Below are 18,160 nucleotides of genomic sequence, written 5' to 3'. Positions count from 1 at the left end.
ATCACCGTGTACCTGCACGGTGCCCATCCTCACTGTTTGGTGCCGCTTTGCATTCCGATGCAGGAAGTGAAAGCACGTCCACCAAAGGTTGAAGGCCCCATGGCTAGAAGGTCAATTTCCAATGAATCAAATACTGGAAATAGCCTGAGGTTTGATCGAGGAACATCAGCTCTCCGGGAGTTCTGATTCTGATTTTTTTTTTTTTAAATCCCTTCAAAATGTTGAATGTTCTTTTACTGAAACTTTATGCACTAAATGATTGGTTTATGTATCATTTTCTCTACTTTATAAAAGCATAGTGGATTCTTGTATTTGGCTATCTGGTGTGGAGGGAGAGACTAGAGGTCACTGAAGCTCTGGTAACCCAACAAAAGTCAAGTTGGGTTGGCTAGCCTTGACCCTCACTGAAACTTGGCCTTCCACTGGAGGCCATCATGGTCCGGTCATCCAGAGAAAGAGAGAATGGAGGTCAAGGCTCCCTATTCCTCCCGGGAGCACACGTGCACTGGGTCAACTGGAGCATGGACCTGAGGGCTAAGTGGACTGGGAGGGAGATTGGACAGTGCGACTACCCCTTGACTGGAAGGAGCAAGAGGAATAATGGATAGAAGAGAGAATGTAAGAGGGTAAATACATAAATTATACAAAAACACTTCAATTAACTTCTACACGATGAAAAAAGTGTGAGTTTGTCTTGAGTTTCAGTCAGTGAGTCAGTGTCACACACTCAGCGAGGGATGAGTACTCATTTCAGAAGCTAATTTTAGACCCAAATGTTTATACTTTCCAATTCTACACTAGTGATTTGATTTTGTTACCGTATTATCTTTTAAGACAAGGGACAGGATTCCTTTTATTTCCAGTGATGTTAATTTCTCTGCATGAACTCTGAACTGTTTGAGTTCTGTCTTGCCTTGTCTTGCCTTTGCTAAGAGTCTCTTATGTTGCCTGTCCCTCCATTCTCCTCCGCCCCCAACCCCCATCCCACCCTTTACTCCCAGCCTGCCCCCCAACCCTTTCCCTCAGCACTGTGATTGGCCTGTCTGCATGCTCACTGACTCTCTCTGTGTGGGGGAGGCCAGCATGTCGTTGTGCTTCTATGGAGAGCCGTTCTGGTAACTGCTGTCGCAGGCAATGCCTGCTGCAATACAAGGCTTGTTTTTGCACTTCGAAAGGTTTCATGATCCTGGCTTCTTGCCTACCTTTTGTGCTGAATTTAGTCCAGATCTTTATTCCCAGTATGGAACCATGCATTCTTACAAACCTCCAGCGAATGAGCAACAGATTTTGGTGCTGATATCTCTCTTATGGTTCTGTAGGCTTGAGGCTCACAGTTTGACAGTACAGTAATGGTTGGTGTTGGAGTGGGATCCTTGGCTCTAATGATAGTTATATACTGTGACGATCAAATAATCCTCGGGGCACGGGAGTTCCTGAATCCCTGGACTGGGGTGGACTGCTGAGGAACGAGGAGAAGTTGGCTAGAGGGTAGCAGACTAGGGTTGAATAGTAGAGATGTGAGGATGAATGTATCTTCTGGAGTTTTGCTGAATAATCTTTCGTAGCAGTGAGCTTAAATGTGGGGTAGAGTCCATGCTCGGCAAGAGTGTACATGGGCTGTGGGAGGAGATTAAATGGGTGGGTAGAGTCCGTGATAGGGGAGAGTGTACATGGGCTGTGGGAGGAGACTCAATGGGTGGGGAGAGTCCGTGATAGGGGAGAGTGTACATGTGCTGTGGGAGGAGATTAAATGGGTGGGTAGAGTCCGTGATAGGGGAGAGTGTACACGGGCTGTGGGAGGAGATTAAATGGGTGGGTAGAGTCCGTGATAGGGGAGAGTGTACATGGGCTGTGGGAGGAGATTAAATGGGTGGGTAGAGTCCGTGATAGGGGAGAGTGTACATGGGCTGTGGGAGGAGATTAAATGGGTGGGTAGAGTCCGTGATAGGGGAGAGTGTACATGGGCTGTGGGAGGAGATTAAATGGGTGGGTAGAGTCCATGATAGGGGAGAGTGTACGTGGGCTGTGGGAGGAGATTAAATGGGTGGGTAGAGTCTGTGATAGGGGAGAGTGTACATGGGCTGTGGGGGGAGATTAAATGGGTGGGTAGAGTCTGTGATGGGGGAGAGTGAACATGGGCTGTGAGAGGAGATTAAATGGGTGGGTAGAGTCTGTGATAGGGGAGAGTGTACATGGGCTGTGGGAGGAGATTAAATGGGTGGGTAGAGTCTGTGATAGGGGAGAGTGTACATGGGCTGTGGGGGGAGATTAAATGGGTGGGTAGAGTCTGTGATGGGGGAGAGTGTACATGGGCTGTGGGAGGAGATTGAATGGGTGGGTAGAGTCTGTGATAGGGGAGAGTGTACATGGGCTGTGGGGGGAGATTAAATGGGTGGGTAGAGTCTGTGATGGGGGAGAGTGTACATGGGCTGTGGGAGGAGATTAAATGGGTGGGTAGAGTCTGTGATAGGGGAGAGTGTACATGGGCTGTGGGGGGAGATTAAATGGGTGGGTAGAGTCTGTGATGGGGGAGAGCGTACATGGGCTGTGGGAGGAGATTGAATGGGTGGGTAGAGTCCGTGATAGGGGAGAGTGTACATGGGCTGTGGGAGGGGATTAAATGGGTGGGTAGAGTCCGTGATAGGGGAGAGTGTACATGGGCTGTGGGAGGAGATTGAATGGGTGGGTAGAGTCTGTGATAGGGGAGAGTGTACATGGGCTGTGGGGGGAGATTAAATGGGTGGGTAGAGTCTGTGATAGGGGAGAGTGTACATGGGCTGTGGGAGGAGATTGAATGGGTGGGTAGAGTCCGTGATAGGGGAGAGTGTACATGGGCTGTGGGGGGAGATTAAATGGGTGGGTAGAGTCTGTGATGGGGGAGAGCGTACATGGGCTGTGGGAGGAGATTGAATGGGTGGGTAGAGTCTGTGATAGGGGAGAGTGTACATGGGCTGTGGGAGGGGATTAAATGGGTGGGTAGAGTCCGTGATAGGGGAGAGTGTACATGGGCTGTGGGAGGAGATTGAATGGGTGGGTAGAGTCCGTGATAGGGGAGAGTGTACATGGGCTGTGGGAGGAGATTGAATGGGTGGGTAGAGTCCGTGATAGGGGAGAGTGTACATGGGCTGTGGGAGGAGATTGAATGGGTGGGTAGAGTCTGTGATAGGGGAGAGTGTACATGGGCTGTGGGAGGGGATTAAATGGGTGGGTAGAGTCCGTGATAGGGGAGAGTGTACATGGGCTGTGGGAGGAGATTGAATGGGTGGGTAGTCCATGATAGGGGAGAGTGTACGTGGGCTGTGGGAGGAGATTGAATGGGTGGGTAGAGTTTGTGATGGAGTTTTTATACTATGAAAGGTGTAGACTTAACGTGCGGAATGGCGCATTCTCTTTAATGTTTCTTCGTGTTACAGACTGAGATGTTCTCAGATGTCGTCATACTTCAGCCAAATGAGCATAGCTCAGTAGCAGGAACCAATTCAATCCCAATGAATAAAGTCCGTTTGTTGCTAAAAAGGCGACAGCTGGATTAATAAAAGTTTATTTATGTCTGTTTTGTTTACAGACGTGAGCCGATGATGTAAATCACCATGGTAAAAATTACTCTCCATTCTTCAGATTCTTCCTCTTCCTAGAGAGAAGCAAAATGAAATATCCCCCTCCTCATGGGATGCTTCTTAAAGGATGGCGGGTGAATGCAGCCCAGACACTCTCAGTCCAGGTCCCAGAGATCACTAGTGAACTGTACCAAACTATCCTCAAACTCCACAAAGCTTTGTCCATCACCTCAAGCAGTCCCGGGGGGTACAGAGTAGGGCAGGAGCTGTAAACAACGTGCTTTGTATTGGCGGACAGAGAGGGAATAGTGAGTTCAGAGATTTGTTGGGGATCCAAGTTTGATTTTGTAGAACAGCCTGTCTCTTTAAGAAGCAGACTTTCTTATCTGGTGCAGTGCTAGAATCGCGATTCAATCGATGATTAAAAAGCTACCAGTTTTATTGTTTATTATAGCTCGCGATGTTGCTCAGAGTTATTGGAGGGTTTCTGTGACCTGTCGATGCAGGGAGTGTGTGAACTCTTCACTCTCCTCCACCAGGATTCCTCTCACCTTTTGGTTTTCTGACTGAGCTCTTCGGCCTCATTCTGTTTATCTCCTCGAACCTTTATGCCTTTTTTTCTCCTCTGCTTCTTTCCCTTTGTCCTTCTGCTTCTCCTCCTCTCTCTTTCGCTTCTCTCTCTGTCCCCTTCTATCTCTCTCTCTCTCTTTCTCCATCCTGTCTGTCTCTATTTCTCTTCTGCTTCTCTCTCTCTCTCTCTCCCTGTCCCCCCTCTCTCTGTCTCTCTGTGTCCTCGCTCTCTCTCTCTGTCCTCTCTCTCCATCCTCTTCTTCCTCGCTTTCTCTACCTCGCTCTCTCTCTCTCTGTCTCCCTCTCCCTCTGTGTGTGTCTCTCTCTCTCTGTCTCCCTCTCTCTGTCTCTCCCTCTCTCTCTCTGTCCCCTCTCCCTCTCTCTGTCTCTCCCTCTCTCTCTCTGTCCCCTCTCCCTCTCTCTCTGTCCCCTCTCTCTCTGTCCCCTCTCTCTCTGTCCCCTCTCTCTCTGTCCCCTCTCTCTCTGTCCCCTCTCTCTCTGTCCCCTCTCTCTCTGTCCCCTCTCTCTCTGTCCCCTCTCTCTCTGTCTCCCGCTCTCTCTGTCTTCTCTCTCTGTCCCCTCTCTCTGTCCCCTCTCTCTCTCTTTGTCTCTCTCTCTCTCTGTCCTCGCTCTCTCTCTCTGTGTCTCCCTCTCTCTCTGTGTCTCCCTCTCTCTCTGTGTCTCCCTCTCTCTCTGTGTCTCCCTCTCTCTCTGTGTCTCCCTCTCTCTCTGTGTCTCCCTCTCTCTCTGTGTCTCCCTCTCTCTCTGTGTCTCCCTCTCTCTCTGTGTCTCCCTCTCTCTCTGTGTCTCCCTCTCTCTCTGTGTCTCCCTCTCTCTCTGTGTCTCCCTCTCTCTCTGTGTCTCCCTCTCTCTCTGTGTCTCCCTCTCTCTCTGTGTCTCCCTCTCTCTCTGTGTCTCCCTCTCTCTCTGTGTCTCCCTCTCTCTCTGTGTCTCCCTCTCTCTCTGTGTCTCCCTCTCTGTGTCTCCCTCTCTGTGTCTCCCTCTCTGTGTCTCCCTCTCTGTGTCTCCCTCTCTGTGTCTCCCTCTCTGTGTCTCCCTCTCTGTGTCTCTCTCTCTCTGTGTCTCCCTCTCTCTCTGTGTCTCCCTCTCTCTCTGTGTCTCCCTCTCTCTCTGTGTCTCCCTCTCTCTCTGTGTCTCCCTCTCTCTCTGTGTCTCCCTCTCTGTGTCTCCCTCTCTGTGTCTCCCTCTCTGTGTCTCCCTCTCTGTGTCTCTCTCTCTCTGTGTCTCCCTCTCTCTCTGTGTCTCCCTCTCTCTCTGTGTCTCCCTCTCTCTCTGTGTCTCCCTCTCTCTCTGTGTCTCCCTCTCTCTCTGTGTCTCCCTCTCTCTCTGTGTCTCCCTCTCTCTCTGTGTCTCCCTCTCTCTCTGTGTCTCCCTCTCTCTCTGTGTCTCCCTCTCTCTCTGTGTCTCCCTCTCTCTCTGTGTCTCCCTCTCTCTCTGTGTCTCCCTCTCTCTCTGTGTCTCCCTCTCTCTCTGTGTCTCCCTCTCTCTCTGTGTCTCCCTCTCTCTCTGTGTCTCCCTCTCTCTCTGTGTCTCCCTCTCTCTCTGTGTCTCCCTCTCTGTGTCTCCCTCTCTGTGTCTCTCTCTCTCTGTGTCTCCCTCTCTCTCTGTGTCTCCCTCTCTCTCTGTGTCTCCCTCTCTCTCTGTGTCTCCCTCTCTCTCTGTGTCTCCCTCTCTCTCTGTGTCTCCCTCTCTCTCTGTGTCTCCCTCTCTCTCTGTGTCTCCCTCTCTCTCTGTGTCTCCCTCTCTCTCTGTGTCTCCCTCTCTCTCTGTGTCTCCCTCTCTCTCTGTGTCTCCCTCTCTCTCTCTGTCTCCCTCTCTCTCTGTGTCTCCCTCTCTCTCTCTGTCTCCCTCTCTCTCTCTGTCTCCCTCTCTCTCTCTGTCTCCCTCTCTCTCTCTGTCTCCCTCTCTCTCTCTGTCTCCCTCTCTCTCTCTGTCTCCCTCTCTCTCTCTGTCTCCCTCTCTCTCTCTGTCTCCCTCTCTCTCTCTGTCTCCCTCTCTCTCTCTGTCTCCCTCTCTCTCTCTGCCTCCCTCTCTCTCTCTGCCTCCCTCTCTCTCTCTGCCTCCCTCTCTCTCTCTGCCTCCCTCTCTCTCTCTGCCTCCCTCTCTCTCTCTGTCTCCCTCTCTCTCTCTGTCTCCCTCTCTCTCTCTGTCTCCCTCTCTCTCTCTGTCTCCCTCTCTCTCTCTGTCCTCTCTCTCTCTCTGTGTCTCCCTCTCTCTCTCTCTGTGTCTCTCTCTCTCTCTGTCCCCTCTCTCTCTCTCTGTGTCTCTCTCTCTCTCTCTGTCCCCTCTCTCTCTCTCTCTCTCTCTCTGTGACTAGAAGTGAGGCAGGTATGGGGATCCAGGAGGTAGTGTTGGAGGAGCCGCAGCCTTTGCTCTTGTCCAACAGGTTTGAGGCTCTTACTCCCTGTGAGGATGGGAACAGGGACTGCGGGGAGGATGAGCAACCTGGTCACAGCACCGTGGAGCGGGGGGCCATTCAAGTGGGGGGAGTTAAAAGAAATGTTGTAGTGGTAGGGGATAGTATCGTCCGGGGGATAGATAGAGTTCTTTGCAGCCGAGAGTGAGAGTCCCGAAGGCTGTGTTGCCTGCCCGGTGCCAGGGTTAAGGACATCTCCTCTGGGCTGGAGAGAAACTTGGAGTGGGAGGGGGAGGATCCAGTTGTCGTGATCCATGTTGGTACCAACGACATAGATAGGACAAGGAAGGAGGTTCTGCTGAGGGACTTTGAGCAGCTAGGGGCCAAATTAAAAAGCAGAACCACAAGGGTAATAATCTTTGGATTACTACCTGAGCAATGTGCAAATTTCACAGAATCACAGAAACCCCACAGTGCAGATAGAGGCCATTTCGGCCCATCGAGCCTGCACCGACACATATCCCACCCGATCCCCGTAACCCCACGTATTTAATCCCCCTAACACTAAGGGTCAATTTATCATAGCCAATCAACCTAACCCGCACATCTTTGGACTGTGGGAGGAAACTGGAGCACACCCACGCAAACACAGGGAGAATGTGCAAACTCCACACAGATAGTCACCCGAGGCCGGATTCGAACCCGGGTCCCTGGCGCTGTGAGGCAACAGTGCTAACCACTATGCCACCGTGCTGCCTGGAATTTGGCTAGGGTAAATAAAATTAGAGAGTTAAATGCGTGGCTCAAAGACTGGTGTGGGAGAAATGGGTTTTGCTTCCTGGGACACTGGCACCAGTACTGGGACAGGCGAGAGCTGTTCCGTTGGGACGGACTTCACTTGGCCAGTGCTGGGACTAGAATCCTGGCGAATCGAATAACTAGGGCTGTAGAGAGGGCTTTAAACTAATTAGTGGGGGGGAGGTTTTAAGAGAGCGAAAAATAAAAATGACAGCGGAGAAGGCAATAGAGCAAGGTAACAGTGGGGGAATTATAAACCAGAGCGTGTCAGGAAGGGACAGAATGTATAATGATAAGGGTAAAGTAGTAAAAGGGGTAAAAGCAGGAATAAATTGTCAGAAAACATATTTGAAAGTTCTTTATCTGAATGCACGCAGCATTCGTAACAAAATTGACGAGTTGACGGTGCAAATAACTACACATGGGTATGATCTGGTGGCCATTACGGAAACATGGCTGCAAGATAATCATGACTGGGAACTAAACATACAAGGGTATTTGACAATTAGGAAGGACAGACAGGAAGGAAAGGGAGGTGGGGTTGCTATGTTAATCAAGGATGGAATCACTGCAATAGTCAGAAATGATATTGGGTCAAAGGATCAGGATAGTGAAACAGTTTGGGTGGAGATAAGGAATAATAAGGGGAAAAAGTCACTAGTGGGCGTAGTCTATAGGCCTCCTAACAGTTGCAACTCTGTTGGTCGGAGTATAAATCAGGAAATAGTTGGGGCTTGTAATAAGGGAACAGCTATAATCATGGGGGATTTTAACTTTCATATTGACTGGACTAATCAAATTGGGCAGGGCAGCCTTGAGGAAGAGTTCATAGAGTGTATTAGGGACGGGTTCCTTGAGCAGTATGTAACTGAACCAACCAGGGGGCAGACAATCTTAGATCGGGTCCTGTGTAATGAGACAGGATTAATAAAAAATGTCCTAGTAAAGGATCCCCTTGGAATGAGTGACCATAATATGGTTGAATTCCAAATTCAGTTTGAGGGTGAGAGAGTTGGATCTCAAACCAGCGTACTGAGCTTAAATAAAGGAGACTATGAAGGTATGAGAGCAGAATTGACTAAAGTGGACTGGGAAAACAGATTAAAGTATAAGACGGTACAAGAGCAGTGGTCTACATTCAAGGAGATATTTCACATCTTTCAAGATAAATATATTCCACTGAGGAAAAAGGGGAGTAAAAGAAAAGACAGCCATCCGTGGCTTAGTAAAGTAATAAAGGATAGTATTCGACTGAAAACAAGGGCATATAAATTAGCCAAATCTAGTGGGAGGATAGAAGGTTGGGAAGCATTTAAAAGCCAGCAAACAATAACTAAAAGATTAATTAAGAAAGGGAAGATAGATTATGAAAGTAAACTAGCAAAAAATATAAAAACAGATAGCAAGAGTTTCTACAGCTATATAAAAAGAAAAAGGGTGGCTAAAGTGAACGTTGGTCCCTTAGAGGATGGGACTGGGAAACTAGTGGTGGGGAACATGGAGATGGCAAAGACGCTGAACAAATATTTTGTATCAGTCTTTACAGTAGAGGACACTAAAAATATCCCAACACTGGACAAACAGGGGGCAAAGGGGGGGGGGGGAGGAGCTAAAGACGATTAAAATCACTGAGGAGATGGTACTCAGTAAAATAATGGGACTTAAGGCGGCTAAATCCCCCGGACCTGATGGCCTACATCCTAGGGTCTTGAGAGAAGTGGCGGTAGGGATTGTGGATGCATTGGTGATCATTTTCCAGAACTCCCTGGACTCAGGAAAGGTCCTGGCAGATTGGAAAACTGCTAATGTAACACCCTTATTTAAGAAGGGAAGTAGACAAAAAGCTGGAAACTATAGACCAGTTAGCCTAACATCTGTGGTTGGCAAAATGTTGGAGTCCATTATTAAGGAAACAGTAACAGAGCATTTGGATAAACATAATTTAATAGGACAGAGTCAGCATGGTTTTACGAAGGGGAAGTCATGTTTGACAAATTTGCTCGAATTCTTTGAGGATGTAACATACAGGGTGGATAAAGGGGAACCAGTGGATGTAGTGTATTTGGACTTCCAAAAGGCATTTGACAAGGTTCCATACAAAAGATTACTGATCAAGATAAAAAATCACAGGATTGGGGGTAATATACTGGCATGGGTGGAAGATTGGCTATCTAACAGAAAACAAAGAGTTGGGATAAATGGTTCGTTCTCGGGCTGGCAATCAGTAACTAGTGGTGTTCCGCAGGGGTCAGTGCTGGGACCCCAACTCTTTACAATCTATATTAACGATTTGGAGGAAGGGACCGAGTGCAACATATCCAAGTTTGCCGACGATACAAAGATGGGAGGGAAAGCAGTGAGTGAGGAGGACATAAAAAACCTGCAAAAGGACATAGACAGGCTAAGTGAGTGGGCAGAGATTTGGCAGATGCAATATAATGTTGGAAAGTGTGAGGTTATGCACTTTGGCAGAAAAAATCAAAGAGCAAGTTATTATCTAAATGGAGAGAAACTGCAAAGTGCGACAGTACAAAGGGATCTGGGGGTCCTGGTGCATGAAACACAAAAAGTTAGTATGCAGGTGCAGCAGGTGATCAGGAAGGCCAATGGAATCTTGGCTTTTATTGCAAGGGGGATGGAGTATAAAAGCAGGGAAGTCTTGCTTCAGTTATACAGGGTATTGGTGAGGCCACACCTGGAATACTGCGTGCAGTTTTGGTTTCCATATTTAAGAAAAGATATACTTGCTCTCGAGGCGGTTCAGAGAAGGTTCACTTGGTTGATTCCAGAGATGAGGGGGTTGACGTATGAGGAAAGGTTGAGTAGGTTGGGACTCTACTCATTGGAGTTCAGAAGAATGAGAGGTGATCTTATCGAAACATATAAGATTGTGAGGGGGCTTGATCGGGTGGATGCAGTGAGGATGTTTCCACTGATGGGTGAGATTAGAACTAGGGGGCATAATCTTAGAATAAGGGGCTGCCCTTTCAAAACTGAGATGAGGAGAAACTTCTTCACTCAGAGGGTAGTAAATCTATGGAATTTGCTACCCCAGAAAGCTGTGGAAGCTGCAACATTAAATAAATTTAAAATGGAGATAGACAGTTTCCTAGCAGATAAGGGAATTAGGGGTTACGGGGAGAGGGCAGGGAAGTGGACGTGAGTCTAGATTCAGATCAGCCATGATCCTATTGAATGGCGGAGCAGGCCCGAGGGCCGTATGGCCTACTCCTGCTCCTATTTCTTATGTTCTTATGTCCTTGCTCTCTCTCTCTGTCCCCTCTCTCTCTGTGTCTCCCTCTTTCTGTGTCTCCCTCTCTCTGTCCCCTCTCTCTCTGTCCTCGCATTCTCTCTCTCTGTCCCTGGTGGGGTATAGACCTGGCTAGGAGTGGAGCGTGCCTCCCTGGTGGTGGGTTATAGGACTGGAGAAACACTAGAATTTTGAGCGCGGGTGGCGGGGAGCGGAGAATGACTATGTTCTTGCCCCCGGCTCGTGGTCCAACACGCCGACTCCTTGAGAAACCAATATTGCGGCAATTGTGCTCCGGAAACCTTGGCTATTCCTGCCCCGTGTCTCAGTTACCTGCAGTGTGCAGGGCCGGACACTCGGCGAGGAACTCCTGCCAAGCGAGTGGCCTCGGAGTGGGGGTGGTCGGAGTGAGCGACAGAGGGGCAGGTGGGGGTCGGGGATCCGATTATAGGGGTTTGGGATTCAATTTCCACAGGGAGATTGAAGAAGCAAAAGGTGTATGTGTGTGGGGGTGTCAGTGTGTGTGTGGGGGGGTCAGTGTGTGTGGGGGGGTCAGTGTGTGTGGGGGGGTCAGTGTGTGTGTGGGGGGGTCAGTGTGTGTGTGGGGGGGTCAGTGTGTGTGTGGGGGGGTCAGTGTGTGGGGGGGTCAGTGTGTGGGGGGGGGTCAGTGTGTGTGGGGGGGGTCAGTGTGTGGGGGGGGGTCAGTGTGTGGGGGGGGTCAGTGTGTGGGGGAGGGGTCAGTGTGTGTGGGGGGGGTCAGAGTGTGTGGGGGGGTCAGAGTGTGTGGGGGGGTCAGAGTGTGTGGGGGGGTCAGAGTGTGGGGGGGGTCAGAGTGTGTGGGGGGGGTCAGAGTGTGTGGGGGGGTCAGAGTGTGTGGGGGGGTCAGAGTGTGTGGGGGGGTCAGAGTGTGTGGGGGGGGTCAGAGTGTGTGGGGGGGGTCAGAGTGTGTGGGGGGGGTCAGAGTGTGTGGGGGGGGTCAGAGTGTGGGGGGGTCAGAGTGTGTGGGGGGGGTCAGAGTGTGTGGGGGGGGGTCAGAGTGTGTGGGGGGGTCAGAGTGTGTGGGGGGGTCAGAGTGTGTGGGGGGGGTCAGAGTGTGGGGGGGGTCAGTGTGTGGGGGGGTCAGTGTGTGTGGGGGGTCAGTGTGTGTGGGGGGGGTCAGTGTGTGTGGGGGGGGTCAGAGTGTGTGGGGGGGTCAGAGTGTGTGGGGGGGTCAGAGTGTGTGGGGGGGTCAGAGTGTGTGGGGGGGGTCAGAGTGTGTGGGGGGGGTCAGAGTGTGTGGGGGGGGGTCAGCGTGTGCGGGGGGGGGTCAGCGTGTGCGAGGGGGGTCAGCGTGTGCGGGGGGGGGTCAGAGTGCGCGGGGGGGTCAGAGTGCGCGGGGGGGTCAGTGTGCGCGGGGCGGGAGTCAGTGTGCGCGGGGGGGGGGGTCAGAGTGTGTGGAGGCTTCAGAGTGCAGCCTCTTTCTCTGGTTGATGGCCGATGATGAATCTGGGACCACTGGACACGATGGAGTTTCGGCGATTCCAGGGCGAATATCCTATCCGTTGCTGGTTACAGCCTTTCGTGGACCCTGGGTGTGAGTCCGAGCTTGCAGTGATATCAGGAGCCATGCCCTTTCCCCGTTATCCTGATGTCTGTGTCCGGCATTGGGGTTAGCGCTCAGACGTGTGTTGATGAATGGCCTGTGTTTTATCTGCAGCAAGACCAGCCTGAGAGAGAGATTCTCCAGCCCCAAGGGTCCCAGTGCCAAAGGGAAAGGCTCGCCACAGAGCAGCATCCGCAGATCGCCCAGCGCCGACAACAGCATCGAGGACAGCCCGGACAAGGTGCAGAAGAATTGGAGCTTCACCGACAGAGCACGCTTGAGGCACGCCTTCCGTCTGAAGGGAGCAGGGTCACGGCAGAACTCTGAGGGTGCGTGCGGGCGCTGACTATCATTCATTTATTCACAAACCAGCATCCGTTTAGGTGTCAGCAGTGGCTCAGTAATTAGCACTCTCCCCACTGAGTCAGAAGGTCGAAAATCCAGGCCGACAGTCCACTGCACTACTGAGGGAGCGGCGCACTGTCGGAGGGGCAGTACTGAGGGAGCGCTGCAGTGTCGGTGGGTCAGTACTGAGGGAACGGCGCACTTTCGGAGGGGCAGTACTGAGGGAGTGGCGCACTGTTGGAGGGGCAGTACTGAGGGAGCGGCGCACTGTCGGAGGGACAGTACTGAGGGAGCGCCGCACTGTCGGAGAGGCAGTACTGAGGGAGCGCCGCACTGTCGGAGGGGCAGTACTGAGGGAGCGCCGCACTGTCAGAGGTGCAGTACTGAGGGAGTGCCACACTGTCGGAGGGACAGTACTGAGGGAGTGTCGCACTGTCGGAGGGGCAGTACTGAGGGAGCGCCGCACTGTCGGAGGGGCAGTACTGAGGGAGTGCCGCACTGTCGGAGGGGCAGTACTGAGGGAGCGCCGCACTGGGAGGGGCAGTACTGAGGGAGCGCCGCACTGTCGGAGGGGCAGTACTGAGGGAGCGCCGCACTGTCGGAGGGGCAGTACTGAGGGAGCGCCGCACTGTCGGAGGGACAGTACTGAGGGAGCGCCGCACTGTCGGAGGGACAGTACTGAGGGAGCGCCGCACTGTCGGAGCTGCCGTCTTTCGGATGAGACATTAAACCGCTGCTCTCTGAGGTGGACGTAAAAGATCCTATGGCACTATTTTGAAGAAGAGCAGGGGAGTTCTCCCCAGTGTCCTGCCCAAGTTTCTTAGGGATTTTGATGGAGTAAATAAGGAGGAACTGTTCCCACCGGCGGGAGGGTCGGTAACTGGAGGACACAGATTGAAGATCATTGGCAGAGGGACCAGAGAGGAGATGAGGAGAATGTTTTTTACGCAGCGAGTTGTTGTGATCTGGAATGCGCTGCCTGAAAGGGCGGTGGAAGTAGATTCAATAGTAACTTTCAAAAGGGAATTGGATAAATACTTGAAAAGGAAACATTTGCAGGGCTATGAGGGAAGAGCAGGGGGGAGCGGGACTAATTGGAGAGCTCTTTCAAAGAGCCAGCAGAGGCACGATGGGCCGAACGGCCTCCTGTGCTGTAAGATTCTCTGGAGTGGGACTTGAACGCACAGCTACTCCAGAGGGCTGTGGGTGCTCAGGCGTTGAGTATGTTCAAGGCTGAGCTCGATAGATTTTTGGACTCTAGTGGAATCAAGGGATATGGGGATCGGGTGGGAAGGTGGAGATGAGGTCGATGATCAGCCATGATCTTATTGAATGGCGGAGCAGGCTCGCGGGGCCGTATGGCCGACTCCTGCTCTTATTTCTTACGTTCTTTCTGACTCAGAGGGGCGAGTGCTACTAACTGGCGAAAGGTTCAATAATGAGCCATGAAATAGCCGGCCAGCTCTGGAAGACATAATGTTTTGGTTTGAGACCTGCGACTGTGCAGATTTGCAATGTGCTCGCTGTGTGTTTCAGACCATTCCAGTCTGCCCGAAGAGGACATCCCAGACAACAGGAGCTATCAATGTGAGTTCATCACGGATGACTTAACCCCAGGACTGAAAGTTTCGATCAGAGCCATGTGGTAAGACTTGACAGGAATCTCCACATTTTCTCAGGCCCATTGGGAGCTGCGTTCTGGACCAGGCCCAGTGACTTTAGGCCCTTGCAGGCTTGTGCATGAGGGATGGTCTCTTTAATGAGGTACTGGGGGCGGGGGAGGGGGAGGGGGAGGGGGCGGGGAGGGAGAGGTAGATGGGGCAATTTTTACTCTTCAGCTGATGTGAGGCCCAACCCATTTTCAGGCCTGGGCCTCACTTACATTTCCAGGCAAGCTGCGGTTGCCAAATAGGTACTCGCCGCCCCACCCCCCCTGGCAGAATCACTGAGTGCCGGAGCCTGGGGGAGGGGAGGGTAATCCTGTGTGAGGGGAGGGGGAGGGAGCCTGTGTGGTGGGGGGGAGCCTGTTGGGGGGGAGGGAGGCGAAGTGGGCCAGAGTTCCCTTTGCTGGGCCAGTAGGCGCCCCATCATTTCCCGGAGCGATATCAGCGCGACCTCCAGTGGTCCCTTTAAGGGTCGGCCACTGACCGCTACGAATGGGCAGAGCCTCCACAGCTTGCGCTCCGCCCATCCTGCACCCCTGAAATAGTGATCGAGGTTCTATGTGACATCACAAGACCCTGACTTGCAGATCACGTGACCTCATAGAATCATAGATTGGTTACAGCACAGAAGGAGACCATTTGGCCCGTCGAGCCCGTGCCGGCTCTCTGTAAGAGCGCTTCAGCTAGTCCCACTCCCCCGCCCTTTCCCCGGAGCCCTGCAAATTTTTTTCCTTCAGGTACTTATCCAATTCCCTTTTGAAAGCCACGATTGAATCTGCCTCCACCACCCTTTCAGGCAGTGCATTCCAGATCCTAACCACTCGCTGCGTAAAAAAGGTTTTCCTCATGTCGCCTTTGGTTCTTTTGCCAATCACCTTAAATCTGTGTCCTCTGGTTCTCGACACTTCCGCCAATGGGAACAGTTTCTCTCTATCTACTCTGTCCAGACCCCTCATGATTTTGAACACCTCGATCAATTCTCCTCTCAACCTTCTCTGCTCCAAGGAGAACAACCCCAGCTTCTCCAGTCTATCCACGTAACTGAAGTCCCTCATTCCTGGAATCATAGTCATTTATTCAGTACACGTTCTCTAGGTACAGCATCTGTAGAGATTCAGCATGTGTACTTCTGTGTGCAGGCAGCCATCTTGACTACTGCCTTGTGGGTAGCCTAGTGCATCGTGGGTAGTGTAGTCTTAAACACATACAACTAAATATACAGCTCTACGGCTCCATCTAGTGTACCACTCTAGAATGACATGTTATTGATCATTACACCTCATTCCTGGAATCATTCTCGTAAATCTTTTCTGCACCCTCTCTAAGGCCTTCACATCCTTCCTAAAGTGCGGTGCCCAGAATTAGACACAATACTCCAGCTGGGACCGAACCAGTGTTTTATACATGTTCATCATAATTTCCACACTTTTGTACTCTATACATCGATTCACGAAGCCCAGGATCCCATAAGCTGTTTTAACTGTTTTCTCAACCTGCCCTGCCACCTTCAGTGATTTGTGCGCATACACCCCCAGGTCTCTCTGTTCGTGCACCCACTTCAGGATCGGACCATTTAGTTTATATTGCCTCTCCTCGTTCTTCCTACCAAAATGTATCACTTCACACTTTTCTGCGTTAAATTTCATCTGCCACGTGTCCGCCCATTCCACCAGCCTCTCTATGTCTTCCTGAAGTCTATCACTCTTCTGCTCACTGTTCACTATACTTCCAAGTTTTGTGTCATCTGCAAATTTTGAAATTGTGCCCTGTACACCCACGTCCAAGTCATTAATATATATCAAGAAAAGCAGTGGTCCTAGAACCGACCCCTGGGGAACACCACTGTATACCTTCCTCCAGTCCGAAAAACAACCATTCACCACTACTCTCTGTTTCCTGTCACTTTGCCAATTCCGTATCCATGCCCACTGACCCTTTTATTCCATGGGCTTCAACTTTGCTGACAAGCCTATTATGTGGCACTTTGTCGAACGTCTTTTGGAAATCCATGTACACCACGTCAACCGCATTGCCCTCATCATCCCTCTGTTACCTCATCAACGAACTCAATCAAGTTAGTTAAACACGGTTTGCCTTTAACAAATCCATGCTGGCTTTCCTTAATTAATCCACACTTGTCCAAGTGACTGTTAATTTTGCCCCTGATTACTGTTTCTAAAAGCTTCCCCACTACCGGGGTTAAACTGACTGGCCTGTAGTTGCTGGGTTTATCCTTGCACCCTTTTTTGAACAATGGTGTAACATTTGCAATTCTCCAGTCCTCTGGCACCACCCCCACATCTATGGAGGATTGGAATATTATGGCCAGTACCTCCGCGATTTCCTCCCTCAATTTCCTCAGCATCCTTGGATGCATCCCAGCCGCTCCTGGTGACTTATTTACTTTCTAGTACCTCCTCTTATCAATTTTTATCCCATCCAGTATCTCCACTACCTCCTCCTTCACTATGTCTATGGCACCATCCTCTTCCTCGGTGAAGACAGATGCAAAGTACTCGTTTAGTACCTCAACCATACCCTCTGCCTCCATGCATAGGTCTCCTTTTTGGTCCCTAATCGGCCCCACCCCTCCTCTTACTACCTGTTTACTATTTATATGCCTATAGAAGACCTTTGGGTTCCCTTTTATGTTGGCTGCCATTCTATTCTCATACCCTCTCTTTGCCCCTCTTATTTTCTTTGTCACTTCTCCTCTGAACTTTCTATATTCAGCCTGATTCTCAGATGTATTCTCAACCTGACATCTGTCATACGCGCTCTTTTTCTGCTTCATCTTACTCTCTATGTCTTTCATCCTCCAGGGAGCCCTGACTTTAGTTGCCCTGCCTTTCCGATCTGCCACCTGGAGCAGGCGGATGCTCCACTCGCCAGTTTCGGGACGCCTTCCCTAAGATGGTGGCAGCTGGAGCGCCGGCATAACCGTGGCGGCATGTGACCCTCTGCCATTTCAAGCCCCGGTTTACGCCGGGCGAAACGAGTTTAAAAAATCGGCCCAAGGGAGAGGAGGGAGGAGGGAGGAGGAAGGGAATGTTTGGGTTGATTTTGCTGGGTGTGGCGACAGCTGGCCTCGGTGTCAAATTGGGGGAATGGGGGGAAAGCCAGGGTTCCTGGGGCTGATTATTGTCCAGTGACCCAACGCAGGAAGGCGAGCATCAGGTAATTGTCAGAACCGGGCTCGGCCGCGAGGCCACCTGTGGTCAAATAGCCGCTCCCGGCACCCGCTGCCGAGGCTCACCGAGTGATGAATGGTTAAGAAGTGCCCCGCAGAATGGCTCGTAACCGCAGCAAGGTTCAGCGCTTTCAAGGAAAGGGAGGGGAGAAATCCCACGTGGCGCTGACTGACTCGTCGCTCTTTCTGCCTGGTCTGTGCTATTCCCCTCCCCACCCCTAACTCTCTGAGAACTTTCTTCGTAGCATTATGCGATTTCTCGTTTCCAAGCGGAAGTTCAAGGAGAGTTTGCGGCCTTACGACGTCATGGATGTGATCGAACAGTACTCTGCGGGACACCTGGACATGCTGTCGAGGATCAAGAACCTGCAATCCAGGCAAGGGCCCTCTCTTATATTTAACTCTCTAACCCCCCCCCACGCACCATCTCTCCTCTGTGCCCTCAACCAGCTTCCCCCACAGTACATGTGAAGGACAATCACCGACCCGACACAACACACTCGTCACACTTCACATTAGATTGGAGTCCAAACAATACCTAAGTGTAATATATTACCAGTTGATCTCATTTTGGGGATATAGTGCATGAGACTTGAGCACAATATGCAAGCCGACACTCCCGGTGCAGTGCTGAGGGAGCGCTGCATTGTCGGAGGTGCCGTCTTTTGGACGAAAAATTAACCCGAGGCCCCCTATGCCTTCTCAGGTGGACATAAAAGATCCCACGGCCACTATTTGAAGATGAGCAGGGGAGTTCTCCCCGGTGTCCTGACCATTAGTTCTCCCTCAACCAACATCAGTAAAAAAAGAACAGATGATCTGGTCAT

General features: G+C 51.2%; 1 protein-coding gene across 1 annotated transcript in view; it reads left to right on the top strand.

The window, feature by feature from the left end:
- Positions 1–18,160, top strand: part of kcnq2b (potassium voltage-gated channel, KQT-like subfamily, member 2b) — a 188,481-nt gene that overhangs the window by 156,368 nt on the left and 13,953 nt on the right. The window contains exons 12-14 of the mRNA XM_086005894.1: positions 12,249–12,463; positions 14,016–14,124; positions 17,579–17,710. Of these exons, the coding sequence (XP_085862020.1) occupies positions 12,249–12,463; positions 14,016–14,124; positions 17,579–17,710 (456 nt within the window). The remainder of the gene's footprint in view (positions 1–12,248; positions 12,464–14,015; positions 14,125–17,578; positions 17,711–18,160) is intronic.

Source organism: Somniosus microcephalus, chromosome 13, assembly GCF_052327205.1.
Source record: "Somniosus microcephalus isolate GS21.2 chromosome 13, FLI_Smic_1.0, whole genome shotgun sequence".
Lineage (NCBI taxonomy): Eukaryota > Metazoa > Chordata > Chondrichthyes > Squaliformes > Somniosidae > Somniosus > Somniosus microcephalus.
This window is presented reverse-complemented; position numbering and strand designations above follow the sequence as displayed.